General features: G+C 37.4%; 1 protein-coding gene across 2 annotated transcripts in view; it reads left to right on the top strand.

Moving 5' to 3' along the window:
- PARG (poly(ADP-ribose) glycohydrolase) overlaps positions 1 to 19,492 on the top strand; it is a 63,023-nt gene that overhangs the window by 10,672 nt on the left and 32,859 nt on the right. For both annotated transcript variants that reach the window (XM_054636913.2, XM_054636915.2), the window contains exons 6-9: positions 542 to 625; positions 1,710 to 1,784; positions 16,695 to 16,787; positions 18,899 to 19,056. In XM_054636913.2, the coding sequence (XP_054492888.2) occupies positions 542 to 625; positions 1,710 to 1,784; positions 16,695 to 16,787; positions 18,899 to 19,056 (410 nt within the window). The remainder of the gene's footprint in view (positions 1 to 541; positions 626 to 1,709; positions 1,785 to 16,694; positions 16,788 to 18,898; positions 19,057 to 19,492) is intronic.

Genomic DNA, 19,492 nt, shown 5'->3' with positions numbered 1-19,492 from the left:
TTTATTTCCTGGTAATTATTTTACTTAGCCAATGATTTGATGATATATATATTTCTATACTTATATGGATTTAAACTTGAACTCCTTATAAATAATATATTTATTTACTTACATATTTATATGTTATCTATTATGTGTGTGTGAAGCAATTTGCAATTTCAGCTGTGAATGAATTTTTAAGCACAGTTTGATTCTAATACTCTGGCAGGTATTGCTGATAGTGAGGTGTATCTGACTGTTCTGCTAAAACAATTGCACAGATTAGCCCTGCGTGCTTTGTTGGTCTGGTATTTCTTGTCACTGCTTGAGACTTAAACATACCCACTGAAATACTTCAGACTAGGGTGAATATAATCAGCAAGTGTGTCCTGTAGTAAAAACTCTATAATGATTATTGATACTCAACTCAGAAACAAAGAATTCTTATAGTCTCTATCAATTACACTTAGTCTTTTCACTTACCAATTTTACAAATGACAGTAAATGTGTCTTTATGTTTGAATAATTTAATTTGACTTTGTTTTGGGCTTTTACTTTAAAGAATGGAGATAGAACTGCTGGAAGTCGATGGGAACTAATCCAAACTGCCTTACTTAACAAATTTACCTGCTCACATGATTTGAAGGTAGGCTTGTCAGTTTGAAATCAAGTCTATATGCATATAAATACATTCAGGTTGTTTGTGTACTACCAGTGATTCTGGCTTGGTTCTATTTGTTTAATGACTTAAAAAAATAAATTATGAAAAAGTCTCTGCTGTTCCAGGGATTTCTTAAGAAGGAAGGTTCTTAATGAGTACTAAGTGTTACCAGTCAATTTATTCAGATTGTTTAAATGAATGAGCATTTTAAGGTCTACACAAAACTATGTTTGTCCAGCAAGCCTGTGGTAAACATAGCATGAGGGTTTTGTGTAGCCAGATGGTTGGGGATGCACAGGTGAGAGTTGGAAATAGTAAATAACTCTTCACATCAGTTCACTCCACTGAAATCACAATTCAAGCTGCTGACAAAAATCTGTAGATGTTGGGGACTAATGCTCTTGATAACTTTTGCAGTTATGTTGGCACAAAGTCTTACAGTAACATGAATATTGATTTGGAGCAGCTTAAGAGTTCGATTATGTTTTTTTGGTGAAGAATAATGTACTTTAGGTTATACCTGAAAGGCAGGGAAGGAGGAGGATGCTATAGATAAACTTTAAATGAACAAATAGACCTTCCCCAGCAGCTGAGACTTCCCTTGATGTTATTTTATTTTATTTTTTTTTTCTTGTGAATTTTTAAGGGTGGCGTTGTTGTAAAGGGTCTATTTAATTTGCCGTGGTTCTGATTTTTTAAGTTCCCAAACTTGGTACAACTTCTGCTATATTGCTTTTATACCTTAAATAACTTTTATTAGTACTTTAACAAGAGCAAGCATGGGATGGGGAGCATTTATGTTGTTTGTTGGGAGATATGCCTTGTTTTATTTTGTATTAGGAGAAAAAAAACCCATAGACTGAAGCTTATTCATTGCTAAAGCAAACCAGAGAGTTCAGTATCAAGGATTTTCTCTATATTAATAGAGCAAATTAAGTGTTCTGGATTTTGGCAGGCTCTGTGGCAGGTTTTAGCCACCAGATGGTGCTGCTCCTTCAACAAGGGAATTTCCTAAAATGGTTTTTCTTCCATTAATAATTAGCTCTGTTTTGTTGTGCTTCTTCCTTAGGAGGCCATATTGAGGTACAATGTTGCTTATTCCAAGAAATGGGACTTCACAGCTCTTACTGACTTCTGTGAGAAGGTAAAACAAGTTGATTTAAAGTAGGAAGAAAAGTTATATGAAAGTGACTATTTTGCCTATATGTCTCAATGCTTTTGGCTTTATTTCCATCTTCAAGAGTAAATATTTCCAGTTGTCAGATATCTAAATGAGCAGCTATTTAGGTGGTAATTTCAGCTGAAACAACAATTATACATTATAAACTGATTTAATTTTAAATTTTATACATGTAATTTGGGTTCTTCAGTAATATCTAAGCTTCCTGAAAGTAAGGTGAGAAATGCCCTTTTTCTGTTTTATGATGACCAGATTTATTAAGAAATCATATTAATATTTCCAATGTAATGTTTTTTTTGTTTTAAAAAGTGTTAGTTTTTTAATTCTTTTTTTGTAAAACTTAATGTCTTATTGCAGTGGTGTTTGTATGGACTGTACTTTGCTGGTATAGCAGAAAAATTTTGCTGTTTGGTGAGGTGGTGAATTTAAACTGTAGAGCCTTTGAAAGACTGGGGTGGGTTTTATAGTTTCAAGTATTAGGTATTAGTACTTTTCTGGGGAGGATGGAAAAGGGAAATGAATAGTAGGTCTCAAATGCAAGTTGGACTAGTATTAATGTACATCCTGATTGACACTTAGAAACTATGTTAATTAAAGCAAAATGAAAGGTTAAATGAGATGTAGTAGAAATTGTTGTATTTTTCTTCAATACATCAGAAGTACTTCTAAAACACACATACTTGTTTTTGTGGGAGGGGCTTGCTAAGCCCTATTAAGACTCAGTGGAAAATAAATTTGTTTTGAAGTGAATTTTGTTTGCTATGTATGTGACTAGATGTCTGCTGAGGCCATGTGATCAGAGCAGGATATGTTAAGCAAAATGAACTTGGCCTGTTGAGTTCACTCATGTGTTACTGGAGTATGCATACCTAAATTAGAATGTTTTAAAGTATGAGTGCTATTCAGTTCAAAATTTGACTCAGGAACATAACAGATTCACATCATATTGCTACAAGCACCACTGAGCTTGTCCTGATGTGTTCACAGTGTGCATTTGGGATTTTGGAAACTCTGGGTGATTAGATTCAGAGATCATCAGCCAGAGAGCGTAAGTAATATCAGCTGTCTCCAGAGGAGAGGGAACAATAGGGAAATAAACTGGGCATCAGCATCAATCTTTCATGAGGATGAAAAGGAAATTTCTGTATCCTGAGAATGATGGTTTATTTGTGTGGTTCTCAGATGAAGGTGGAGATCTGTTTCATACACAGCTTTTCAGCCAAGTTAAAAGAGTGTGCAGCAGTATTTTAAATAAGAAACACTGAAGAGCTTGTGACAGAGTTGCCTCTTGTAGACCACAGGAGTAAAAGCAAGCCCTGGCTTGCTTTGTTGAATATATTGAGTTTACAGGACATGTGGAGGGGATAGATTTTGCAGAGAAATGTTTGAATTTTTCCATTATTAAGGGATGTGTGAACTTTCCAAGCTTTGTAAATAAACAAGGCATTTGCTTTCAAAGAATGCTTGCAGTCTAAGTGAGCAGCTCTTGTGTGAAAGTTGACATCCTCTGTGGAAATGACCTAAATATACTGGGTATAGTGAGCTGTAGTGCTTTTGAATTCATTGTATTTATGAGTTAATGATTAAGGGCTTACCACTAGCCTGTGTATTTTCTGGTTTATCCTATGATTTGGAGGGTACAGAGGAGCTGTTTCAGGTTTACCCAGCCAAGGCTGAGGGGGTTGGTTAGAAGGAAAGCTGGTCTGAGTCATCAGCCCAAAGGGGGTGGCAGCAGCTCAACAGAAGGAGATGTGGTCACAAATATATATTAAAAGAAAAAAATTAAAACAGAGTCTGTGGTTGTCAGATATGTATTTATATCGTTGGGCACTATTGACTTCCAGTGCCTGCTTAACCAAGGATTTTGTAGTGTGATTTAGAAGGGAGCTGTGTCTGTAAATCTAGTGGTGTCTGTGTGGAGGATTATTCAGATATTACTTCAATAGGTCTGTGTTTGCTTATAAAGTGCCTTTTGTTATTTTATCTTCTGCTTATGGGCACAGTTAATCTTATCTATTAATCTCTTAAATGCTGTCATATCAGTCTTGCATTGGGGTTCCTATTTTAGGTAGCTCCTTGCAAGTTATACTATCAAAATATGCATTATTTTTAAACACTACTTTGTAAGATTCAAGTCAATTTTCTTATAATAATAGTAATTACCAGTTTATTTGGCTTAGGTTTATTTTCCCTTAAGATGAAAGCACTTTCAGCTTTCTTAACTAATAGGGAATAAATATTATGTATGTGAGCCAAGATTTTTTTTGGAATAACACAACCTGCAAGTTCTGCAGTTTGGTCCAAGTGTTGCCAGAAGAGGGAGCCCTCACACTTTCCAAAGGATTCTCTTGAATGTCAGTTAATGTGTGTAAATATAATTCCTGTTTGTACAGTGAGGTAAATTGGGATGTTTGGATTCCTTTCTGTTTCTTTTGACAATTTCATAAAACTTGTATATAGAACATAGAACTTGTTCATAGAACAGTGTATGTAAATATCTTGGTGGCTGTTTACTTCAGAGATCTGATTCTTCTGCTGTTTTCTACAGAGTTTCCACAGTGTTGTATTCATTTGTTCTGCCATCTGTCTGTTGATATTGGCATACATGCTTAGAATTTCTTCAAGTTACTACTTTGTGGATGAAAATTGTTAGTGCTAATATTTTTCTTTGTACATGCAAAATTCTTGTCACTTGGAAGTCATCCTTGCATCTGTTTTCCCAGAATTTACCAGAAGCCAGGAAAGAGTAAGCAACAAGCAGAAAAGAAAATGTGAGGAAAGCACTATGGATGGAGCTGTACTGGAACCCACAATGTGTTATAGATGAGCTTTATTTCTGGGAGTGATGATGGGCTGGGTATTAATTACATGCTTTTGCTCAACGGTGCTATGCACTGTGGTAGTTTTTATTTCTCTTTCTTCTGGATTTGCCATTCCATTTCCAGGCAAAACCAAGTTGTTTTGCTTTTTCCCAAGTGCATGAAATAAAAAGTCTAGTTAGGTCACTCAGGACTTAGGCCTTAGACTAATCTGTGACAACAGCAACTTGATCTAAAGGGGGTAGTAGGGCTCTGTCATTTAAGAGAATCACATGGTGTGCTGCTTTAGATTGGGCCTCCCTCTGCTGGACATGCTTTGGTTTCATTATATTGCTTTAAAGTTGCTTAGAGCTTAAGTGTAATTCTTGTCAATGAACTCTTCCTCTTATTGCTTGCCTCTGTCCTCCCCTTTCAGGAACAGAGGAGTGTTTAAATCTGAAAATGGCATAGGACAAAGATTGAGTTTAGGTAAATTTGTGTGGCATAGGCAGTGATTGTGTCTGAGGTGCTGTACCTGGTCTGACAAATGGATCATAATACCTCTTGATGGTTCAATACAGTGGATCCATAACTATATTTTGTTTGTCTGGAGTCTTTGGTCATTTTGGTGGAAAGTTTAGGAAGTGGAGTACATACAGGGAGAGGAGTCAGGAGTGATGCAAAGGTATGTAATAGTTTCCATATGAGAAATGTCTGAATACGTTAGGATCATTTCACCTTATCTTCTTAGTTGAGGGACATGAGTAATGGGTGTAACAGTGCTGTCCAAAAGAAATGTAAGAGGGTGAAGATGGAATGACTGTCTGTTCTTCTATCACAGCAGTTAAGGGACACCAGATGAGTGTTCTTAGCAGGTAAGGGTTTCAACACCAGACAAAAGTACTTATTGAGATACTGAATGCTGTGGAACCCCTTGTCAGGGGAGCTAGAGGATGCTATGCCTTACATCAGGTTTTGAAGGAATATGGAGAAATTGCTGTTAGAAAGATCTCATTGACACCCACAGAGGGCTCTGGGAATTTCTGATACTGATTACTGCAAATGAGGAAGTGCTGCTGATTACCTGTGCTTCTTGCTGTTAGACTTTGCTAGGAATCCTTTGCTGCTGTGCTTTCATTCTACTGTCATTCTGTTGTACATGGAGCTATTGTCCATTTTACATTCTTATGGCTTGGCTGGATTGAAGCTGAGAGTTGAGACAAGTGGCCTTGTCATGCAGGGTCTGTTGTTGCATAGTGTGCAATATGAGATGTTGCTGACAGAAAGGTATGGCATCTATACAATAGACTTCTCTAAGAGGCAAAAATACTAAAGGTCATTGGCATTTTAAATGCTTGAATCACTTGAGGCACTTATGCCTTTCAAAATTTGCTTTTCCAGGCTCTCTTTAAACCCTTGGTGCCTACTTGACTCAAGTAGGAATTCTTAGAGGGGATATGCTATCAGTATTTTTACAAAGATACTCTCCACTGTGTAATACTCAATTTCCAACTGTTAGATTTGATTCTAGTATAGAGAAAACTGTGTCTGTGTCTGCAGTGCCTGTGTATGGATGCCTTGTGGTCTTTCTGTCTTTTGGGAAAGCTGTTGAAGCCAATCAGTCTATTTAATGGCCAATAATTGCATATTTGCTGTTGATTCCCATGCAAATTCAGCATCCAGGAAATCCTTTCATATTACAAAAGAAGCTGTATAACTTTTAGATTTTTCTATGAGATGAAAAGAAAAATGGTAGTGATGTCTAAAAAGACCAGTCTCTTCCCTTCTTTATACTTAATTACAGGGAAGAACCTTCAGCATGAGGGAAGAATTTACCAGACCACTTTGTCTGTCCTCCTCTTTCTCCTTTTCCAGTCAAGCATGAGGTCACTGGCTTTAGCCTCCAAACTGACTGTTAGCAGTTGGGATTTTTTGTGGCAGAAACCTCAGATTATTGTAAAATCTGATAAAAAGCCATGTAGCAAGAAAACAAACTCGCATGTCAAACTGAAGGAATATATTGCTATTTTTCTACATCCTTTAAAAATAGTTGTCTTAGAATTAGAGCTGTAATTAGTTTTGATACAAGATCAGAAAAGGAGTTCCATTTCTCACTTCTTTCCACTAAAACTTCCATGATGGATGCTACTGCATGCTGAATCCTTTTAGAAGTCCAGAACAGTTGGCATGGGAGACTTTGTTACCATCTGCTTTTACATGCAAGTCTCTTTTTGTAAGTTTTTAGAACTTCACTTAATGCCTTTTCAAAATTGTCCATAAATGTAATTTAAAAACACATAAACTAAGTAATAAGATAAATATGTATAGAAATTGATCTATAAATACATCTCTTTCTATTTTCCACAAATACCACACATCCATATTATATATGTTTTGATCTTCCAAAAGTCTGGTTTCCTTTCCTTGCAAAATTGAAGTTAACTCCTGTACTAGAAATTGGTTTTTGTTTTCACAAATTCTTGCCATTTTAATCTCAGCCTAGCAGTATTTATATGGGTGTGTGCACACACACTTTCTAAAATACCACTTTTTCTACTGCAGGTGTTGTGTGCAGATTCCAGAATATAAGAGAATATTCTGAAAGTGAGGAGTGATGGAGCTTGTTCCAATGAGTCTTTTTAGTCAGTGCTTTGCACTTAAGAATAATTAAAGTAAATAGAAGTACACTAATGTATTTCACTGGAACACCTAGCACATGTGTGTTACTGATTGTGGTACAAACCTGTAAAACCTGGGATATCTACAGAAAGTGCTTAGTGCAGGTTTTGGCCAAAGTGTAGTTTCTCATTTAAATGTATGCTACTACCTAGCATACTAGCATGTTTGGACTGAATTTGCTGCTTTCAGAAAATGTCAGATACAAGTAACTGAGTTACAATAGAGCATACTAAATGATAGAGAACTGAGCAAAAAAATCAGACATGCAAATACTGGCAGTGTGTCTGCTTCCTCTCAAAGAATTGGTTGCATTTTGAGATAACTGAATAAAATTAAGAACTCGATTGTCAATGAAATACTCGAATTGCAGACAGCCACAGAACCACACAGTCTCTTGTAGGTGTATAGTCTTATCTTTAATAACCCCAAAATAACCTTGAGAAAATTTTCAAATTACCTGGGTAATTTTGGAAATTATGGCTCCATTTTTTTACTGTTTTTTTCAAACTTTGATCTAAAAATATGGCTATAAATCCAACATGTGAAGATGATGCAAATGCAATGTAGTATAATTGGATTATGGTTGAGCTCTAGATTTTCATTCATTTGAAAAAGACCAAACACAGAAGACTGCTACAGTTAAGTATGTGCATATCTTGGGAAATCTTTATGTTCTAGTAGGGTTTCACCCCACTCCTGTCTCCTCGTGGGTCTTATGAACCATGACAGTCTTTCCTGTTTGTTTTGTTGTTTGAATGATCTGCTTGAAAAAGTGATTGCTGTAATCAGTGAAACTGGAATAGAAGGAATTTTGAAGTACCAAATTGTTCTGGTGACTGGGTTTTTGATAAATCATTTTTGTAATTGTCTGGACAGTACTAACAGAAGTAAGCATTGTATAGAGATGTCAGCACTACAAATGTAGGCTTTTAAGCAAGAAACAGAATGTCCCAAGGCTGAAAATAGCCTATCCATTGCTCCTTGTTGGATTTTACTTTAGTCCAGATGTTTTCAAGCAATTTTCATTACATCAGATTACCTTTTTAAAATCTAAACTGAAAAGGTCTTTTGAGTGTGCCATGAAGAGTTTTCTTTTCACAGCAGCAGAAAGGAATTTATTCCCATATTGAACAAAAGGTGAGCTTTTCTGTGGTGGGGGGAATATGCATCTTGTACACATTCAAGACATTAGAAACTAAGCATTGTAGAGGAGAAAGAGCAGGGAATTACAGGCTTATTCTTGGTTTTCTGTACTGTCTTGGAAGAACAGTTGAGTATTTTTAAATGGTGTTTTGTAAGCACTGTTGCAATGACTGCTGAGTTGGAATTATCAGGGAAGGGATAGCTGCACATAGCAGGTGCAGAGATATAATTGCGCTGTGTCCCAGGTTCTTGTGGATACTCAGTGCTTTAATAAAGATCTATGTAGACACATTCTGAGTGTCTCTTTTGGAGTTTTTCACTGTCTTGAGAACATTCCTCTTTGAAAAACAAAAGAAAACCATAAAAAACCCTGAAAATTCTGGGTTTAAAGGCTGCCATCTGATATTTGCTTTGTTTTTTGTTTTGGGGTCAGAGGACTGATGAATAGATTTCTTGACTGGATTATGTGTAAATCATCATTTATCTGTGCTCATCTATGTATCCCAAATGACTAAATGACTAAGAGAAGTTTCTTTTTGTTGTGGGGGGGGCTTTCCTTAGCTGCTTAGTGCTTTTGGATTAAAAAAAAATTATTTATAATGTATTGAGCCATTAGAATATAAAAGCCCCACAAAACAAAGCCTGGTGGTCAAAGCTTTCAAGAGAAATGCTTGCTGAAAAGGTGTACATGTAGGTAGGGAAGTGGTAAAGAGGCATTGTCATTTTTTAGGATGACTATGAAGTATAAAGGAAGTAGATTGTAATTATATTCCTGGGTTTTTCCCTCCTTCCTTTCCGTCTGAAAAACTGAATTTGCTTATATGGCTTCCTTGGAGAGTTTGTTACTGCTACCATGCATTCTTTAAAGAGCAGGTTTACAAAGGTGGCCAAGTGTGTACCCTCAAGATGGTCTGAGGGTTTTATTTGGCCAATAAAATTGTAATTACTAGATATTTTTCTTTAAATATTGGTCATTTTGAGTCTGTGTAATACTGACAGTCAAGCAAAAAATAGTCTATAGATTGGTTAAAATCTGCAGTGGTATAGTTTTGTTTTTACTTGATCCTTTTTTTTCCCCCTTCTTCCTGTGCTTGACTTTTTGTTTTGGTTTGTTGTTTTAGCATATTAAAGAAAATGCAGTTTCCATAAGGGTAACAGCTGTGTTGCCTCATGAATCTTTTTGTGCCAAAGTTTCAAAAGTGGTTGCAGAACGTATTTAGTATCTGAAGGCTTTCAAACACTTCTACACTGTTTTTAAAAAATGTTTTATAAATCATAGCAGTAGTAAATATTTTTCCTCTATTATTCTATTCAGAGAGATAAAAGTTTTGAATTAGCCTGGGAACAGATCACTTTCACTGGGAACTTGTATCAGGCAGGTGGAAGGAACTTTATCTTCCCCTCATGTTACAACTCTTCTAGAGAGGCAAGGTCATTGTCCTCTCAACTGCTCTACTTCCCTAGAGTAACTTGAAAGTACTTAGAAAGTGGTATTTGACTTTTCATCCCAGGACTCTGCCACTGCTTTGGAAATGGCTGTGATGCTTCTAGCCATGACAGAATCACTCTGCAGCAGCATAGAGGTAGAAGCTATTGGTGGCCTGAAGGGTAGTGAAAATGACTGAGGGTAGATTTCCAGTTCCTTGGAAGTATCAACTGGGCTTCTAAAACCATTAAGAAGAGATTGAAAAATAAACACACATTCTTCTCTCAGATTTTATTTAGAATGTTTAAAAGCTTTGAGAACAAAGCAGCAGTTGTTAAGGATGATACACCTGAGAGGTTATTCCAGAGTTGGATTGGCAGAAGACATGAATGAGCCTTTGGAGGGAAGAAAATTAAACATAACCAAATTAACCTCTGCCTTGTAAGCTGTCTTCTTTTTTCCTTTTGAAGTGTCAGTTTGTGGTTTTGATAAATGTCAGGAGCATTCTTGTTCTCAAATAAGATTCTTCTCTGCATAATCCAGTGTTACGGTTTCTTTCTTCTTTCCTCCAAAGATTCCTTTGTCCTTCCTTTTGTTTCTAATCAGACAAGCGCTCAATAAATGGGATGGATTTGACAGCTGAGTGTGTTTTCTACTGAATTAGTTTTGTAAGGGAACTGGAAGAGGCAGATGAGAGTATTCTTTCCTGCAGTTTTGGAAATCCATTGACGTGATAAAATGGGAACTAGAATGCACACACACCACACCCTCCACCTCACATTTCTTCTATGTTTCAGTCTTGTTAATATGTACAGTATTTGACATTATGATGAGTCTGTTTTGCAGAGGCATGCGAGTTACTGGGCTGCAGCCTGGTGTCTCTGTCTGGGTGTGAGTGCACTGATAGTTGTGGCACAGTGTCTTTAAGTAGAATTGATCTCCTCCCTGTGCAGAAAGAAAGGCTTTGTAGAGAGTGCTACATAGTGATGCTTGTTTTGGGGGTTTAATTTAAATAGATTAGTTTTTAAAGTCACTCAATAAGAACTGACATGGGCCTTTTTGTTGTTTGTGTGTTTGTTTGTTCAGTTGTTTTTCCCCATCTGTTCCAATGTCAGATTGAGCAAGTCTGCTCTTAGGATTTTGTGATGTTTAAAGGCACCTATGACAAGGATTAGAGGAAGAAGGGGAGTACAGATTGCCAGTCTGAGGTTGGTTACTTTCAAGTAAAGGACTTCAATGTCATAACCAGCTTCTTGTTTATTGGCACTGTAGAGTTCTAGTCATGGATTTAGACTTCCCATGTTTAAGTGTTAAAGAGTATGCAAGAAGCAGGGGATTTCTGGATGGGTCAGGAGAACAGGGAAATAAGTACAAGCTGCTCTGGAAGGAAGAGAGAATGAAAACAAAGTGCAATAAAGGAGCGGGCACATGTTGTGATTGTTTGAGCACACTCAGGTGTTTAAATGCCTCAAAATCATGGAACCATTTATGTTGATAAAGACCCTATAGTTCATATAGTTAAAAATTAACATAGCACTGCCAAGTCCACCACAGAACCATGTCCCTAAGCACCACATCCACACATTTTTAAAATACCTCCAAGGACAGTGTTTTCAGCTTTGAAGTATTTCACGTGCCTCAAAATACCTTATAGAAATATAAATAGATATTTTATCTGAGATAAATTGAAGATAGTGAAGAAGGAAAAAGAAAAAACCTATTCCTGAAATTAGGAGAATGAACCTACTGTAAATAGAGTACATACAAGTTATTTGGCTTGCCCAATTATTTAGTTCAGCATTATCACCTCTATATAATGTCTTATATTTTCACCTTTATATGATATCTTACATTAAAATAATTTGGAAACTTGTTACTGTAAAGTTCAGTGTAGTAACTGTAGATGGTTCAAATCACTGACAGCATGAGGCATTATGGCAGCTGGGAAGGAAAAAGTCAGAAGGTCAAAATCCTTTCCAATTAGAAAATAAGAGATAGTCTGAAGGAAGCACTCTGGTTTTCCTCTTCATCCTTAAGAACATGATTCAGTTGGTCCTTGTCCTGCCACAGAAGTTAATATGGGCACATAAAGCCCTACAAATTGAAAGCATTAAGCCATTGCTGTCTTAGCATGCTGCCTGCCTGTTGGCATGATGGCTGTGCCTTCCCGTGTGATAGATGGAGCTGTCCAAATTTGTGTACCCTACGTGTGGTTTGTTTGCTTTGATGAGCTGTCAGATTTAGATTTAAACTCTCTACCATCACTATCTCCCCATGCTACCTCAGATCCTTCTTATTAGGCTGTCAGGCATATTCGTCCCTGCATTTTGGAGGACTGGTTTATAGTGACAAGAGGCCATTACTTACAGCCATGTTTAGTCAGGCCTCTTTGCTGCAGGATAAATGTTCATTTTGCTAAATTGCAATGCAGGTTTGGCCAAGAGCTCATACCTCTGCTATGGCTCACTGAGCCATTTGCATCTTAGGAATTGAAGCCCTAAGTCCTGTTCATTTAATCAGTCACTCCAGTGAAAATAGTGATGGAGTTGCCAAATTATTTCTTTGGTAAAAAGCAAGTCATGCTTTGCAACTCTGACTCCATGTACTTTTCCCTCAGGGTATAACCCCTGCATGTATTTAATTCCTATGTATTTTGCATGGCTGGAGCACTGATAAAGTCAACAGTGTATTTATGTTTTTGTTTCAAATACTGAAGGAAGCTGTGAAGGACAGTAGTGCATAATAAGGAAAGGAGAAACTGATCAATTGTTTAAAACCAAAGTTGCTATGGTACTTAAATGTATTTTCCTTTATGAAATCTTGTTGACAACCATTTCACACTTTAGAATTCCTTAAGTTAGAAAACAAATGTTAGTTCCTTTAAAGATGGAAATTCAGTCTTTTCTCTTAGTATTTGCAGAGTTGTAGCCTTGAAAAACTTGTACATAATTAAAAGCACAATAATGAATTTATACAGACATTCCTGTACTAGCAGATTTACTTCCAAGTGAGGTGCTTGTTTTAGCAACTTCATTCTGACCAGAACATTCCTGTTCTTTCAGTGAGAAGAGTTGCTACCAAGCTCTGCCTTTGTAGCCCTTTGACCAGGGTCATGACTGATGCTTTCTCACTTAACACCCACTCTGCACACATCTAATAATGCATGACTTTTTGGTAGGCTGCTTCAACTTACTACTGCATGGACAGACTAACCCCACCTCCAGATTATTTTTCTGTAGAATCAGCAAGATGAAGGATGTCAGGAAATTGTCAGATGAACATTGGAACTGATGAAATGTGGTGTGTGAGGGTGTGTCCATGTGTTTAAATGGATAGAATGAACACATTCCTCTTTCAGCAGCATCAAATATGTAGAATGTGCAGTGTCACTCTAAATATGCTGGATTTTACATCAGTAGAAGTCCCTGCTTCCTGAAGAGAGTTGCCTTGTGAATAAATGTCCCCTCAGTTCTTGACCAGGTGTTCTCTGTGCTGATGCTAGGTTCTTCAGGCTGGCATGTGCATCGTGGGATGTCTGCCAGATGTAGCTGTGTTGTCAGCACTCCATGTCCTGGAATTCTTTTACTTTCCATGACTGAGTGTTCCTTTTTTGCTGCTTTCAAAGCCTGAAAAGACTGTCATAGGTAACACCAAGCTCTGTTGCACTCAGCATAGCTGAGAATATGCAGTGACAGTGGTGAGTCTACAAAGCTGCATGAGTGATGGTTTGCTGGGTGAGTGGTCAAAAGAGGCTGTGAGGGCCAGGCAGCCAGGGGTTTGCAGGTGTTCTTTTTCACAGAAACCTCAAGGGAATGTTACCTGTACAGGAAGAGTGTCTGGGCAGACAGGGTAAACTTTAGTTACATGGATGTGGCCATTTGATAGAGAACAATGCTGAACTAGGAATTTATTGACAAGGTCTGTGAACTCACAATGATCATATATTGTGAAGTTGTGGGGTCCTCATGGCACCCAAAACTCTTTTAAAAATTTGCTTCATTCACATGTAAGAATAATCAGAAGTCGAGGAGAACACTTTTGGGCAGTAACACCTCTAAATGTTGACATTTTTCATTAGTGGAGATCTAGTAAAACTTATGCATAGAAATACTATAGAAAAGAAAGCATACTCTGGTACATCATTAGGAAGGTAAGAAGAAAGAAAAGTAGGATTTCAGAGTAGAAGTGACTTTTATAGTTAAGTATTCTGCATCAGAGCCGAGCTGTGCAATTGCTGGCCTGCCTCTGTTTTGGGAAGAAATTGTCTCACGCTATTATTATGTTGTTTTCAAAGAAGCATAAAGAAAAGGTTGAAGTCTTGACAGCTCTGACAAAGTCTGGTGCCATAATGTGTCACCAGATAAGTCATACTGTGTAGTCTGTGGCAGTCAGCAAAGCACAGCAGCCACTATTTATATGTCAGCTTTAAAAGAGAGGAAGTGTTACCCGAAGGGAAGAGAAGATCAGAATTTGACAGCCTGGTAGACATCTGAGGTTAAATGTCAGTTTTTGAATAGCTGTAACTTACCTATTCATTTTATGGGTTGAGATTTGAAATTCCGGATTTTAAATGCTCATTTGGTTACTTTAGGGCACTTAAAAACATTGTGCCTAAGAACAGAGCAAATTTTCCTGCTGGAGCAGATAATGTTAAAGGTTAGGTCACAGTTTTCAGGGTTTGACTTAGGCTGTGTAAATATGTAGGTGCATATGCAGCCAGCAACAGGAGAGAGAGATGCATCTTGCTCATTTCCCATCTTACTTTCAGAAGTACTTTGTTTGTTACTTGGATTCTTCCTCATATCAAGTTATTTTCATGTTTCCTGGGCTTGTTGGTCTTTGTAAGTTCTTCTTTCATTTTAAAACTTGATATTAAACCCTCATTTTTATGCCTCCACAAGCAGCATAATGCATACAAAGTAACTTTGTAGGTCTTGATGTTGTTGTATTTCCCCCTTTTTCTGAACAGAAGTTGTTTGTGCTTTGAGCATTTGTTTGTGGTTTGATTTTCAACTTCCTAAGTACTCTTATCCCTTTATAGTATTACTTGGAGCAGGAGACAACAGAGCCAAGATATTTCTATGGTTATTTTAATGGTCTTGGAAGAGCAGAAGTTGCTACAGTTACCTTCAAACAATATTTTCAGTGTTTATGAGGATCAGTGTGTCTTGAGTCTGAGGCACCCTGTTTTCCTTCTCAAGAGAATTGCCAGTGTCTTTTTTATATTCTGAAGCCTATGTGAAACTTTCCATAGAAATGTGAATTGCAAAGCCCTGAAAATATGACTAAAAAGATCTGTTCCTGTGATTTCACAATTAGTCTGAAGTGTTGTAGAGACTCAAGTTGATAATACCTTCATGCTGTTTCATCCATTCTGTCTGCAACTGGTTTTGTGCAAAACTGGTAGCAAATCAATTTTTTAAGTGTTACTTGAAAAATAATATTGTGTAGTTTTAAAGCCACCATTTCAGAATTTTGAGGATTTTAGTCTAGAAACTGGTAGAAAGTATTGGTCTCAAATACAGATTCCCTGCAGGGGAAGGATGGAGACAGAAAACTGAGCTGTGACCTTTGTCTTCTGTTCCCCACTGTAGTGCAAGGTGTGTGTTCTCTTCTCTCTGCTTTCTGCCTTGAAGGCAGCATGCAAATCTAACAGCCACTGACATCTGATGCCTGTACCCACAGATGAGGGGAAAAACTTCCACATCATAGCAATGTGCTTTTCTCTACATCTCTGTTCAGCCTATTCATTCAGCAGACTGAGAGTTTTGAGGCTTTTGTGCTGCTTCACATATTGCAACTGTGCCACTTCATGTTGCATTTCTTTTTATAACCTCTTACCCTAGCTTTTCTTAGAAGACCATTGCCTACCTTAAAGAAATTCTTGCATCTTTGAAAAACAGGTGTGTGATACATCAGTAGGCATGTGGGTGGGTTCCTGGATTGCTCTGAATATGTTGACTTGATAGGCTTTGGCAGCCAAACACAGTGGGCCAGACAATGTCAGGGGGGAACTGAGAGCAGGGCAAGAAAGCTTTGATGTGACTTATTCTTGGGTGTAAAAGCTTTGAGAGGCCTTGTGAAACATGGGTGCACCCATTTGTTTTCAGTGTTGTCAATTCTGGTCTCCCCTTCTCAGAAAGTATGTTAGGAGAGCAGGTGAGGCAGCTGAAATAGTTGTAGTGTCAGGTGTCCTCTAGGAAGAGACTGAAAAGATTGCAACCTGAAAAGATTGCAACTTCAGCCTGTGGGGCCTGCAGGCTGCACCTTTATGTAAGAGTGGCTGGAATTCTTGAGGGAACATGGTGGGGATGGATGGCAGAAAATGCCCAGGATTGCATCCTCTTGCAGAGGATTTCCTGTTGCTGCTGCAGAGGCCCACTGACTGAGCCAGGAGTGCATTTTATCTGTCCTTTATAGGAGGATGTCACAGGTACTTGTCTTGGAATATGACCTGAATATGAAATTTGAGTAAATCATTCCAGTACTTCTGTGGTTAGGTAGTGATTTTTTCAGATGAAAATTTCGTTCATTGCCTTGTAAAGAATAAAATGATAACTTACTCAAGCTTTCTTTAAAGGGCATTTGGTGACATGTTTTCTCAACTGCAACTTTTGAGACTTGTTTCTGTATCTCAGTGCGTTATTGCAAGGTGAATTCAGTGAGGGACTGCTGTGAAAGTGTTACAGATTTGGCATGAAGCTAAGAGGGCCAGTTTTTTTCTTTTTTTTTCTTGTTTCTTTTGCATAGGTCTTGTTTTCACAAACTTCTAATTCAATCCTTATTTCTGAGGTAAAAAGCTTTTTTTGCTCCTTATTTTTTTAACAGGTTCTTGAAGATGCAGAGGCTCAGCATCTGTTCCAGTCCATTCTTCCTGATATGGTCAAGCTGGCACTGTGTCTCCCTACTATCTGCACCCAGGTAAGCAAACCCAGCTAGCAAGTGCTGTGTGGCAGAGCCCTTCTCTGCAAACTGCAGCTGGTGGCTAAGGTCAAAACATCAGGGTCATATTATGTCCTTAATAAAAGCTGTAATTTTTGTGTTGAAGGCAGATGAGACCTAAGGAGCAGAATTGACAATAACATCTGCAATTATGTAATAGAATGCAAAAAAAGTAAATCTCACTGTCATAGTTTTAGCCTGAACTTCATTAACCCTTTCCTTTCTATGTGCTGAAGTTGCTCCTTGCATTTCTTAAATGAAATGACCACACAACAAATCAGGTTGTAAAATCAGCCTTATAAACTGGAACAATTGAATAATCTGATTCAATATTTTATTTCAATCTGATCTAATTTTTTATTTTAGAATTTTTTTAATCTTAGAAGTGGTATTTTCATAAAGCTTTCATTTACTTTATTCTGTTTAGAGCTTGCACACATACAAGCCTTAACTAATTCTGTATTAATGCTACGAGAATTAGTTCTGTAAAGAGTGAATCTGATTAAAGTGAGTAGGGCTGGTCAAGTGAGGATGTATGGTAGGTAACATGTTAGTAGGGTGACAACCATTTGTAAGCTTCTTTGTTACCATTTTCTAAATTTATCCTATTGGGAATAAACAGGAAAAATATTTCCCTACTTTTTTATGCTGCAAGGGTCCCAAAGTATATGCATAATTTCAAGCTATGAATATTTCTTACTTTATTTTTGCTTGTAAGTCAGTGAGGGAAGTTGTTTGAAAATGCTATAAAGTTTCTGAGCAAAAGTCAAGCACAAGACTTGCAAGCCTTTTAGAGATCATGTACTGCTAGGCAATGTAAATTGTAAAGATCTCTGTCAGACTCATGTTTTTGGTTAGACATAAAGATAAATTTATTCCAATATAACACTATCCAAAATACTCTGTTTTTATAGGTTTGTAGAACTTATTAGAGTGAGCTTCTCAGGCTTTTTTCCCCCTCTAGCAGTGTGACTTCAGACATCATAATAAAGCTTGTTAATTAAATAGCCAGAAGACAGAATGAGATTCAGTGAATGTGAATGTAGTAGTTATAAGAATGAAGGGATACTTGTTTGTTTTCTAGAGTAAACAGGGCTGGGTATTCAACAGTCTAAATCAACAGCAGTTTCTGTATTCACAACTAGAAGGATGAAAATGTAGCTGTACAGGTGCTAGGCTAATGATGATGGCTGAGAATTTTGGAAGCAGGTGAAAACTGTGTTCTCTTTCTCCTATCAAGTGGATTTATTGTAATGGTTACTGGACTCAGCAGTCAGAATGATGTGCCCCTGCCATGCTCCATATTAACACCTAATTTAATAAATTAAATACCATGAATGTTGTGAGCCAAAGCTTAAAATCAGAAGTGCCTGATAACATGAAAGATGTCTAATGCTTCAAGTTGGGGAGTTCTTTCTTCTCTCTGGCCATTTATTTCTTTTTATGTGAAGGAAACACTGACCAGAGTAAAATAAAACTTCAAACTGCTGAAGACCAAAGTAAAGCTGAGCTTTTTGTTCATTCTGATTATAAAAGAATGAATAATTGCACACTTTCTACAAATACCAGCAGTGTAATTTCTTCAAGTAGGATGGAAAAAAATTCAAAGCAAGTCATAGAGTTATGATCTGTGGCATGACTTCCTTGTTTCTTGGTAAAGTTCAAAGCAAGCTTATTGCAGCTGAAAGCATTCCCTGAAGGGGTCTTAACTATACAGCTATTGAAAGTGGATTTTTATTTCAGTTTCTAACATTGCCCAGGATTTGCTACATCCCATCTATTTTTTCCCCTCTGCATTCCTGATGGTTTTGTTTGATAAGTTGTGCTTCCCTGATCCTTTTATTATTGATTAGAAATATGCAGTTTGCCAGGCAAGCCCTTTCTGAATTGTCTTGAATAAACTGTTCTTGACTTGAACAGTGCTGCTGATTAAAGGCTTTACCAATGGCCTAAATTACTCTTGCTCTAATATAACAAATGTAATTTTGTACTTCTGTTTTTTCTTTCAAAAAGAGTAAGCTAACAATTCTTCTCTCTCCTTCCCTCCTTTCTCCCTGCCCCTTCCTCCCCCTCATTTCTTTTGTTGGTAGCCAATACCTCTGCTGAAACAGAAGATGAATCACTCCATCACCATGTCCCAGGAGCAGATCTCCAGCTTTCTGGCCAATGCTTTCTTCTGTACTTTTCCACGTCGCAATGCGAAGATGAAGTCTGAGTATTCCAGTTATCCAGACATTAACTTCAACAGGTATGGCATCAGCAGTAAATGAGCCTGATAACCCTGCCATGGAAATATTGCTGTCCTTTAGGGGAGAAACTCATTTGTTTGGTGTTTCTGTCACTAAATTCACTAGTTTGCTTTTTGTCTTTTTCCTATTACCTCTAAGGGAAAGAAAACTGTGCATCTGTATAAGAAAGGATCTTCTGCACAGGAAGATATGATCAATATTCCAAATTTTCTTTTCTGCATGAGCATGCACAGACACACTCTTGCTCTGGCATAATTAGATTGATACAATTCCCTGCCTCCTCATAAGCCAATCATCTGCAAATGGTATATCTTAGTTGTGCTTCAAGTGTTCTGTGTGTATTTAAATTAAAGGCTGGTGTTTCCTCAGCCACGTTTCTGTTGTCTCCTGTGTCATCAGTGGTGATCTGCACATTAAGTCATACCAATAGGACTT

This window comes from Agelaius phoeniceus, chromosome 9 (assembly GCF_051311805.1).
Source record: "Agelaius phoeniceus isolate bAgePho1 chromosome 9, bAgePho1.hap1, whole genome shotgun sequence".
NCBI lineage: Eukaryota > Metazoa > Chordata > Aves > Passeriformes > Icteridae > Agelaius > Agelaius phoeniceus.
This window is presented reverse-complemented; position numbering and strand designations above follow the sequence as displayed.